The 12,440-nt window shown below is 41.0% G+C and overlaps 1 protein-coding gene across 1 annotated transcript in view; it reads left to right on the top strand.

The window, feature by feature from the left end:
• The first annotated feature begins 209 nt into the window (after window positions 1-209).
• Window positions 210-12,440, top strand: part of LOC137294177 (uncharacterized) — a 43,405-nt gene continuing 31,174 nt past the window's right edge. Inside the window, exons 1-2 of the mRNA XM_067825167.1 lie at window positions 210-741; window positions 5,964-6,078. Coding sequence (XP_067681268.1) covers window positions 505-741; window positions 5,964-6,078 — 352 coding nt within the window. The 5' untranslated portion in view covers window positions 210-504. The remainder of the gene's footprint in view (window positions 742-5,963; window positions 6,079-12,440) is intronic.

The following is a 12,440-nucleotide window of genomic DNA, read 5'->3' as shown; positions in this document are numbered from 1 at the left end:
CATGTGTGGATGGGGCTAAATGCCGCAGCGATCTATGGATCCAGTCAATATTGGATGCTAATCAGCTCACAGGACGCTTGGATATAAAACCACCAATTTGGCCTTGGTCAGTCACCTGGTTACCGTGACAACCTAATATCACGGTGATCCCCTTTCCCAGATCTCGTTCCTCCCGTCAGCTTCATCATCGATGGCCTCTCAATCGGGAGTCAATTGGCTCGGCTGAGTTCACACTATTGTCACACTTTACAGTAATGTTCTGTGTTGTAGCTGCTGCGTTCGATCGGATTACAACCGCTTTTGTGATTTACTCTGGTGTCCTATTCAGTTGAGACTGGCGTAACATTCGGGACTAGTGTTCTGCACGTCTCACAATGGATGTCTTTGGATCTACAGTTCCAGTCTTTACACACACTATCGTCCCCAAATATCCACCATCTTAATGGATACAATGGATACGTTTCTAGGGTAATGGTTGTAGGAGCAGACGACAGTTGAGTTCCAATGCTAAGTTTACTCAACCGAAAACAGGAGGCAGTTGACAATGACGGAGGGGCTCCCCGCATTACCCCGCGTCTATCCTGGGTTACTGATTACCCCTCCCCTAGTCCTACTGGGCCGAAAAAGACCCTTGGGGCGGAGCTGACCAACGGGACCCCACCTCGACCCCGTCAACCGCGAAAAGCACCCACACCTGTCCGATTTACCGTTGGAGGACCGTGGGCTCTTAAAGAATGCGAGGTGAGTTGATTTATTGAACATTTTATTCTTTTAGTTTTGTTAAAGTCTGTCACTGACGAAACTCGTAATATTTCTTGCTTTTGATAATGGACATGCACATGAACAATTTTGGGTGATTATGGTGAATCAGATGTTATGGTAGTTTAAATTTGGTTTGGATGGAAATGTTTAGGCAATGTTGAGATATCAACGATGCATATTGTAAGGCCATTAGTGATTGAGAAACGTCGGTGTTGACGTTTGACTGATGATGCACTGGATGTTTATAACGTCAAGCTGTGAACCAGCCTAACGAGTTAAGATGCAACCATTCTGCCTACATGATATCCTACCTCTCTGTCCAACATATCGCTTGAGGTGATCCCGGTATTATCTTGATCACGGTTGTTGTGGTTTATGGGCTTTGTTTTTATCACGTGTTTATCGATGTCTTTATTTGGTATGGGGTCTGATTATTTTTTTTCAAATGTAAACTGATGATGTCGTATTATAGTTAGGAGCTCATCACCACCGTCCGTGCGGCAAATGTTTCTTTATCATTTCAATGTTATTTCTGTCGTCATTATCTCCATACATGATGATGACCATCATCATCATCATCATCATCATCATCATCATCATCATCATCATCACGAATAATAATTGCGTCGTCATTATCATCACCCCCATCAACTGCCACGACACCATCAACATCATCATTCCATTACCCGTGTTTGCGAAATGCGTGCACCAACGTTTGGTGGGTTACTGAGTTGGTTCAACAACATATTTATAACTCTTCTACTTTTTGTGTCATGACATTGTGGAGGTCACCGTAACTTATCAAATCATGAAAATTGATGTTTGATCTATCCAAGGATCATACCGGCCGTTACCACGACACATCACTCGCGTTAAATCGCTAAATATGAACGTACTGTTTGACAAAACCCTAAGTAAATACATGTCTGTTCCAGGAGAGCAGTCCGCCCGTCTTCAGTCCCTCTATTACCGTGCCCATGCTTAACGTGCAAACAATAAAACGAGTGGGAGTTGGTACTACTTTTTCCTGACCGTCGATCCGCAGACAATATGGAGTCACGGGAAGGTCAACGTGGGATTAACGTTCCCTGACGTTTTATCTCAAATGGATTCGAGCCTCTGGTATCTTGTTCTGCGAACCGTGTTTGTCGGTGTTCATGCTATCAACCACATGTTTATGTAGGCAAGTGCTAGATGGATGCTAGATTGCAGGGTGCTGCAAAAACAATCCCTGTTATAACGATATATTCAACTTGTGTCTTGGGACGATGGGGTAGCCTAGTGGGTAAAACGCTGACTCGTCAAGTTGAAGAGCCGGGTTCGATTTCCCACATGGGTGCAGAGTGTGAAGCTAATTTCTGGTGTCTAAACGTACTCACTCACCAACTTGAAAAAACAAATACACCATCGACTTTGAGGAGCAATACTGACGTACAAAAGAAAGTACACGCTTACTGCTTGGGGTATCTTTTAAGAAAATATGCAGATATTTCAGAGCACGTCAACATCGACTGAATCGTCTATGTTGGACGACGAACGTTAGCTACTGGCAACGTTGCAATCGTGTGATGTTTCACAGTCGAAACAATTCAAAATATTTACTTGATGGTACAAATGTGTAATTTCTTTTGAACGTCGGTTTTTAATGGCTGTAATTTGTATCTGTAAGACAACATGTTGAATGTTGGTGTTGAGTATAGGTACTGAAAAAAGGACCCATGCAAATTGATAGACTCTTGCGTGCCTCCACACAACACAACAAACTGTCTCCAACACGCAGGCGGGTCGTTAAAAGGAACCCAGTCATGAATATGCAATTCACATAAGTAGGGTGTATTGTTTGAGGTTTGACCTCCGAAACCTGGCACCGTTCATATCTGATTTATGACGGTGCTGACATGTCCCTGCTGGTTGTGCCACAGGGCCGACACAACGACACTGCACCACAAACACATGTACTGTGCAGTGATTGTATCTCTGAGACCGACTCAAGATGTCAGCTGATATACATATCACACTTTGCACAGTATAGTATATACGGTGCTATTGTAGAGGTACAACATTTTTTCAACAGTTCCAACAAAAAGACTTGTAGAAAAACAAATAACAATCAAACTGCTTTTTTTACTTTGTGCTGTGACTCCTTTCTTAGATTGAATGGACAGTTACCGTGTACTTTGTAGCTTGGATTTGGACGTGGAGTTAGCCTAATGGTTAAAGCGTTCGCTTGTTATGCTGACTGATCGGGTTCGAGTCCCCACTTGGCTAATATGTGTGAAGCCCATTTGTAGTGTGTCCCGCCGTGATACTGCCAAATAGTGCTAAAATGACATAAAACCACTCCCACACTCACCCACCCTAGCTCACTCACTCACTCATAAACTGACATCCCGGGCCTCACCGGAATGCTGTGCAAAGCAGTGTAAAATCTACCTATGGTGAACTGTTGCCGAGTGAAATAAATAAATAATAAGCATCACCTTATGTTATTTTCAGTATATTCCAGACTCTAAGAAAATTGCGTTCATACAGATGGTCATAAATATTATTATTTAAGAACCGCTTCATACAGTGACATCGGGGTAGCCTTGTGATGAAAGCGTTTGCTCGTTCCCGCTGAAGGTCAGGGTTCGGTTCCCCACACGTGTACAATGTGTGAAATCCATCTCTGATGTCCCCGTTTTGACATTACCGGAATATTGCTAAAAGCGGCGTAAAAAAGTTCTCACTCTCTCAAGGTGACTTGCATTCATGACTGCGAACCGACAGCAATACTTGCCGTGCAATATGTTTCTTGTATCCAGCATAGATGAGTGCACTTGCGATGTTATGTGATAATACAGTCTTACGAAATTCATCTGAGTAATGAGGCATGTAGGTATTATGCTGAGCACTTGATCCTTGAAATTAACAGTCTCACGGCATCTATTTAGAAAACTTTGCTGCGAATTTCGCAAGCCCCACCAACTACGTATTTGAAGGGTCGTGTTATCGGTTTAATGCAGTTATCAGTGAGTTGAAGTGTATTGGACACGGGTTCGACAGTGGGAAGGTAATGGATTACAAATTCAATCGCGTTATCCCAGACAGTTAATAGCATTCCCATTTGCACGTACCGTGTCATAATGCGATTTGAGATATGAATCAGTAATCGATCACTCATCAATCACTCAATAACCGATTATAACCAGATCAATGACACACCTGAACAGGTGTGTAAGTTATAGCGTTACACCCTTCACGGGCTCTAATCGCCACCCCCTCTCTCAGGCAGATCAGATTCACAAACAAACTAAACCAGATTGAAAATAGCCCCTTACCCACGCAAAGGTGTAGTTCGTATTTCTTTATCCGACGACAGCGTGACCCTGGGCAATGCCTTGTCTTTAACATTGGTAACTTTGTCCCACTGTCGACATAATGGGATTTAGTGTTGCTGTAATTGTTATTTCGTGCCTGTAAGTCAACACGCTGCTCCGTGCTAGGGGACCGCGTCAAGTGTTTAGTTCCTCGGGACCCGATTGCATTACTGCCAGGTCTGGTCATGAACGAAATATTGTTGGGGCTACAGCAGCACCAATGTAAGTTGAGACTGGGTTGATAGAATGAGTGAGTGAGTGAGTCAGCGAGCGTGTGGCTGGATGGGTGGATGGGTTCGTGCATGCATGCTTGAGTGAGTGAGTTAAGATTTATATCGCACTCAACAATATTCCAGCCATATGGCTGCGCTCTCTAAATAATCGAGACTGGAGCAGACAATCTCTGATTAAGTGTAAATATATACCATGACTAATTCATTTGGTCATATTATTTTGACTCAGCAGCACCTACACTAAACTTTAAGGGCGATTGGAAGACCAGCAGTAAAAGTTTTCGCCCGACACACCGAAGACCAGGGTTCGATTCCCCACTTAGGCACAATGTCGGAAGCCCATTACTGGTGTTTCCTGATACTGTTTCAATATGGTACAAAACCTTATTCACTCACTAAAGGTGAATTCAGAAACAACAACAACAACAACATCAACAACAGCCACACATCCATGATATATAGTACAGCAAGAACGGGCTCTACGCATTGCATCCAGACAGGATCGAATTGAATGCTGACGACCTCAAAAGCGGTTTGACTAACACATGAAACACTTGCCTATACCACTGCTTTATTTCATATTGTGTCGGACAGGATTGTCACGTAAAATTTTAAAATAAAAATATATTTTGTCGTAGTGAGTCGTGACCTGCTAATGCATACATACAACAATCGATGTTGTCTTGCGTTGTAGGAGGCGACAAAATGAGTCTGTCGGTGAGGCTGATGAATGCCTGTCATGGTATCTCAGTTGCATAGATTGATGTTTGTGATGTATAAACAATCGAGCCTGGACCAGAAATAATAGTGATCAACATCATGAGCATCAATATACGCAATTAGGATACGATGGTATGTGTCAACCAAGTCAGGAATCTGACCATCCGACACCACTGGTCGCCTCTTACGACAAGCATAAGTTGCTGAAGATCAATGTTATATAAACTAGGAAGGTATACATCATAAAATTGTATTTTAAAAAAAGTTTTAGTTTTTACGTCAAAGTTTACGTCCCCCATTCCCACTGGCCCCCCAAACAATAAAAATCTCAACAAAACAACACAACTTAAAAAACCACCACAACAAAAAAGTCCAAAAAATAAAATTACAATAAAAAACAAATGAACCCCCAAACCCCAAGAACTTACAAAGAACTGGTACAGTGATCAGTTGTGAGATAAACATTACTATGACAAACGTAATATCGTCCATGATGCATGTAAATGTGAAATACCTGTACAATAACCACTGCATCACATTTCTTGTTAGTTTTATTTTCAAGAATGAGTATATACTTAGTTCTGTTTATCCGTATTCTTGACCCGCCTTGACTAAAGTATGCACATTCCTTCGTGACAAACCTGGCACAAATGCCTTAGTATAAATCAAGGCCAATCTAAGCGTTGGAAAGACATTAAAAGATAACCTTCACAAGAAGCGATTATTCATCGAAACAGTCCAGTTCTAAGCTATGTTTATTCTGCAGTATATTATGTGCCCATGCATGGCAGTGTCTTTCATTCACGAATACTCTGCAACACTGAAATGTCGCTGTGAAGAGCATACCTTAACTACTATCAACAGTGTGCACTAAACTTATCATTTTCAGGAGCACACAACCTGGGTAAACGAGACCCTCAGGAAAGCAAAACTCCCCCTAATAGACGATCTAAGGCGGGCAGTGTCGGATGGAATAACCTTGGTGCGCCTGTTAGGAGCTCTAGGTGAGTACTCAGTTACCCGTGACAGGAGCGCCACCTATGACGCGCTATGTGGAGCACGGTCTACCCCGTGTGTGCGACAGGGGGATATACTATTACCAGGCTGTTTCACTACCACGTTCATACGTCACACAGGATACGTTACCACATTTCACACAGGTAAGTGCCCAATATTTTTAATCAGGTTTTGATCAGTTTGTCCTTTACCTGTTAATGTGATATGTGTTAGATCCTTAACATATAAGATTTCTCCAGATACAAATATTGCCCCACTATTTGGGTACAACGATAAGGAACCGTTGAAGCATTCAACGTATAGTACACTCGGGGACCTTTCACCATACACTGTCTGGGGAATGAGACCCGTTCACCCCGATATAGGACACAGGATAGTTCTTGATTCAAATTGATTTCTGAAAATCACGATCTGTGCTTCAAAGCAAGGTAAAGTTCAATTCAAATTCAATTAAAATGCAAACAAATAATAATAGCCAATTAAATCGCGACATTTACTGTACCTCACTGATTCATTCTAAATTCACGTTTTCACACTGGGGTCACGTGCTGTGGTAGGCTTCAGAATATTTACAAATCATTTCAAGTGCATCGTGACCCCTTTGATTAGAAAAATACCACTTATTTGCAATCATGTCGATGACAGTCGTTATTTGTTTTTGTCAACTCGTGCTGCTTCAAACACGGGGTGCTGTGTGACATTTGAGTTCAAGAGTAGTGAAATGTCACCAAGTCGGTGATATTTGCTGGAGTATTACATCGACGACTTGTTATAGACATGACATAAACAAGACTCCCACCGTGTATAGTGAATTATAGCTTGTTATCGACATGCAGTAAACACCGATATTCATCAGACGTATACGTTAAGCACATCTATATACATTCTATGTATCAGAGCTGTGAATGATACACTTGCTGGAGTATTACATCGACGACTTGTTATAGACATGACATAAACAAGACTCTCACCGTCCATAGTGCATTATTGCTTGTTATCGACATGCAATAAACACCTGTATTCATCTTACGTGTATATCGATATACATGCCATGTATCATAGCTTAAAGTGATTTACTTGCTGGAGTAACACATCGCCGACTTGCTACATCCACGACATAAACAAGTCTCTCTCAGTCTAAAGTGCATTATAGCTTGATATCGACAGGCAATAAACACCGACATTTATCTTACGTGTACGTTAAGTACATCTATATACATACAATGTATCAGAGCTGTGAGTGATATATGGCATTGATTTCACAATCTGTGCAGCAACAATGCATATGAAAGCGACTTGGGGACTTATTACCTTACTGAATAACGGCGTAACAATAAAGGACAGGGGAGACGGTATATTTTACTATGGACACTTTGCATTCATGTAGAATTCAATTTACAACCTATTATATAACTCGTGGACATTACACTTAATTTGATTAATTTTTGACAAAATATTCGTCTTTAGAAATTTCAAAATGTGTAAAATAGAAAGAGGGTCATGATATTGAAAATCTTATGGATGTTGTGTTGTCTGTCTCACAGTCCGTGAACCACATTATCTTTTCCCTATCTATGCAATGTTAAAGCCATACATATAGTTAGGATTCCTCAGGTGCTGAATCTCCCAACACACTGGGGCTCCTTTTCAATCTATATAGGTATATTTGTTATTGTCAGTATTATATATATTCAGGAACTAAGGTCAGCCTACTGTTGCTGCGGTAGTGTTGAATCTATATTTAAGATAACAAATGGGTTTAATTCAATACATAAACATATTTAATCAATCAATAATCTACATTTTCAGGGCCGAAGTGTTGTTATTGTGTTACAGTAGTGGTGCGGTAGTGTTGAAGCTATATTGCATGCCAAGAAGTAGTTGGACTTAACCGATGTTGGTTTTCTAAAACAGATATATATTTTACGACATCTGCATAAAACAACCAGAACTTTTACGATATCTGCATAAAACATCTGCATGTCGCACCCTGTCTCCCCACGGTTTCCGACTTTAGGACAATGTCGGATGAGTACATCCACCCGTCACGTTCTAAAGGGTGTCGTTCACATGCTCCCTTCCATTGTCCCCCTCCCCAATCGCGCGTTCCGCCCCACGTGCCGATTCATGACCCCTACCCTCTCAACCCACACTTTCCCCAAACCCTATTCATGCATTCTTTCATTCCCCCTATCTCAGTTCCGCCAGCCGACAGATAAAGCCTCTTCAGCTAGCCCCATGTAGACTTATCAAATATGAATAAGTCATACAAAGTGCTGTTTGTTGTGGTGTCCAGACGGTGACACGTGACAGGTCAGGCCCCCAGGTAAATACAAACTTACCTGTCATCCAACAAACCTGTCCCTGTTGACGGGCATTTATCAATAGCAGCCCGTGACCATTAACCGTCAAGACTCAATAAACGTCACCGTGTATGTATGTAAACACGATAGGTATGTATGTGTAATTGTATACATATGTCTCTATCATATGTAGGTATGTTGCCGTTGTATAGACTGTACTGGCCCGTGTTGTTGCCCCGTGGTTAAGTTCTACAATGGAGCATTCTTGGATTCCTGGTACATTTATAGAAGATACATGTGCCAAAAAACCTTCATGTATGGCTGCCTTACAACAACAACTACTACTACTACTACTACTACTACTACTACTACTACTACTACTACTACTACTGCTGCTGCTGCTGCTGCTGCTGCTGCTGTTGCTACTGCTCTACGACTACTACTACTACTACTACTATTAACAGCTCTATTGCTGCTGCTGCTACTACTACTACTACTACTACTACTACTACTACTACTACTACTACTTAGCCGTGGAGGCCCGGGGTAGAATAGGTCTTCGGCAAACCATGCTTGCCATGAAAGCTGACTATGCTTGTCGTAAGAGGCCACTAACTCGACCGGGTGGTCAGGCTCGCTGACTTGGTTGACACCTGTTATCGGTTTTTAATTGCGTTGATCGATGCTCACGCGGTTGATCACTGGATTATCTGGTTCAGATTCGATTATTTACAGACTGCCGCCATAATATTGCTGAGTGCGGCGTAAAACTCAGTTCACCCACTCACTACAACTACTACTAAGACCTCTACTACTACTAAGACTACCACTAAGTCTACTACCACTGCTGCTGCTACTACTACCAATGCGTTGATTAGTGCTCATGACTCCATTATGTACAGACTACTACTACTACTACTACTACTACTACTACTACTACTACTACTACTACTGTTACTGCTCCTACTGCTACTACTACTACTGCTCCGACAATATACGTCATTTATGATTCTGTAAATTCCACTAGCATGAATGCTAACGGCACTACGTACGTTATTGTTATCCTTTTCTGTGGATCAGTGTTCCTTCAGTTTTCATTGTAAGCTTCCCGGGGTATAAAACCCAGTTTGTTTGCAGTAATACTGTGGTTTACGTTAAAACTGCTGTCATTTCATTATAATGAGGATCACGGACATAGACACTGCAGCTATAACGGTTTCAATGCCATTACCAATATACAATGGAAACTCAGGGATGCAATACAAGAATAACATTGAAACCACAAGAAAATTGTGCCAACAAAAAACCTATAAATTTGTGTTTTGTGATGAATATTTCGATGTATACGCATGCCGAAGAGTCCAAATGTTTGTGAACTAATTCACCCTGACAATACAGCTGTTCAATGTCTGTACATATAGTACTACCCTTTCAATATAATGACTGAAATAATAATTATCATGACTGAAAAATACAAATTACCCGGATGTTTTGTTTTTTTCATTTGTGTGGTTTCAATCGCTGTTTGTCTCACATGCTCGTTTGCCCCACTTGTTGTCTGGTATTGACCAAATACATTAATGAAATGAAACACAAATTCAGAGCATGTATTTGAAATGAAATTATAAATCCGTTGTTGTTTTCGACTTGTTCTGGCAAAAAGCCGCCTTATTAAGCCATGCTCTTCAAACAACTGTTTCTTTTCGTTCAAAGGACTTAACGGGTTTCTTATGACCATCCATTCGTTAAACTGCAGATAGCGTAATGACACAAACTTGGAACTTGTCTGTCTTCTACCGTAGCTTGATGAAACACTACACAGGCTGATTGCAAGCCGTCGTTGAGTCGTAAAGCCGGTTCAGACAACAAGGGCATCGACATATCCGGGCCAGTGTGACGTCAGTCAAACGATCCATTCTCGTTATGAGAGACATAATGTACAAAGTTAGGCATTAAATGTCAAAGTAATGGTTATATGTTAGGATCTGTATGCGGGAAGTGGGTACAATTGTCTGATGAAATAATGGCGACTTTTTGTGAAGCGGAAATTCATTCAGTGATTTTGTGTTTTGCGTTGTGTAGCCACGCGTGTAACAACCACACTAGAAGTCTGTCTACTGACCCCTAGGACATAAACTAGAACAGGAACCTTTCACACCACCCCTTTTCAGAACAACCTGTAGCGTTATGCGATCCACTGGCATTTTTTATCAAATGTAAATTTTAACATTAGCGTGTGAACGTAAGGGTTTGTGTTTCTTGACAACGTCAGAAAAAACATAACGCCCGAGGTTGCAAGCATGGTCTTCGCTCCATGTACAGGTTACCATTCGGGGACCAGAACCACGGTCCTAGTCGTAACCGGTTGTCACTTTAACCTCTGAGCTCCATTGCCGGTGCCTTAACATACATGTTTGAGTGAGTGAGTGAGTGAGTTTGGTTTTTATGCGCTGTTCGCAATATTCCAGCAACGGCGGGGGACTCGAGAAATGGGTTTCAAACATTGTACCCACGTGGGGAGTCAAACCCGGGTGTGACAAGCAAGCACTTTAACCACTAGGCTACCCTCTACATGTTTGAGAGTAGTTATGACGTCATACCTTATATTAAATGAAGCAATTGAATTACGCTTCTAAACGTCCACATAAATACACATCAGGTATTATGGATTTAATATTAATTAAAATTTGAAAAAAGAAGATTCCTTAAGTGTTCACTAAATTTGACTGTAACTCAACTATAGGATTATAAAATCACGTAAATTGCAAAATACGATGTATGTAAGTATCTGTAAGGCAGTCGATAGAGTCATTAACTGCTTTACATTGAGGATAATAAAAATATCACGTCCCTTTTAACACAATCAAAGCGACATTGTGTAGTAGAATCCAACAACAATGTATGGTTCAGACGATAGGGCAGCCTGTTTCCATAAGGACAGTATAAAACATTTGATAGAAACATAATATGGCGCAAAGATAAAAACTACCAAAACGTCTGACCCGTGCATGCCAGTCGACTTAAACAAAGCCAAACTGATCAAAACATGCAGACATGTTTCAACAAATTCCAGCAAAACATGGGATCGGTCAAAAGACAGTATTGAGCAAGCGTTGACGTAAAGATTGACTCAATGTTCAAATGAAGCAAGCGTGTCTCTGCGATATTGATATATCATTGTCTGGTAAATATATCTTTAATCTCTTATTTGTTACGTTAGCCATTGCGAGTAGTCATGTTATTCGTCGCGAACAACATAACGACTGCACAGCTTAGCTATAAACATAAACGAAGATTAGTGTGGATTATCTGAAGGAATGTGTAGACATATAGATCAACCAGACTTGACTGGCGGTTATACAAATTGAGACGGAGAATGCAGCACATATCTTCATATACTCTGCACGTATTCACCAGTGTGACGGTCGTAATGGTCTTGGAGCGGAATGATATGTGTAAAACACACACACGCACAACACGCACAACACACACACACACACGCACAAAACACACACACACCACAACACACACACTCACACACAAATCTATATCAACTTCATATGACTCAGAGGCTGAGTAAATTGTTTAGTAGTTGAATCATTCATATTACTTGTTTAAGTTCTTTGAGCATGGCCACTTCCAGGGGCAAAGCAGGTGCCCTGCCAATTCGGCGACGTGTGACGTACGACGATATTTTATTTGTCCCTATTTTAACTATGTAAGTTCATTTGAATGTGTTTGAAACTTTCGTTGGTCAAATAGAAAAATAAAATGCATATTTACTATGCTCAATTTTCCACTAAAGTAACGTTCCAAAAATGGGACAACATGCAGATAAGTGAACTTAGACCAGGTAATAGACTAAGATGGTGCACCAACCTCTTAAATTTTACTATTGATTCATTTAAAGGTAAAAGCCTTGATGGAATTAAACAATTAAACTGGCTTTTATATGCAACTGCGTGTATTAAAAAATTTAAATCTGAACATTTCATGAACATTCTTGATCTCCAAAAATGTTTTCTGATGAACTTAACATCGCAGAT

The sequence above is a fragment of the Haliotis asinina genome, chromosome 8 (genome assembly GCF_037392515.1).
Source record: "Haliotis asinina isolate JCU_RB_2024 chromosome 8, JCU_Hal_asi_v2, whole genome shotgun sequence".
Lineage (NCBI taxonomy): Eukaryota > Metazoa > Mollusca > Gastropoda > Lepetellida > Haliotidae > Haliotis > Haliotis asinina.
Note: the sequence above shows the minus strand (reverse complement) of the source record. Positions and strands in the feature narration are given on the sequence as shown.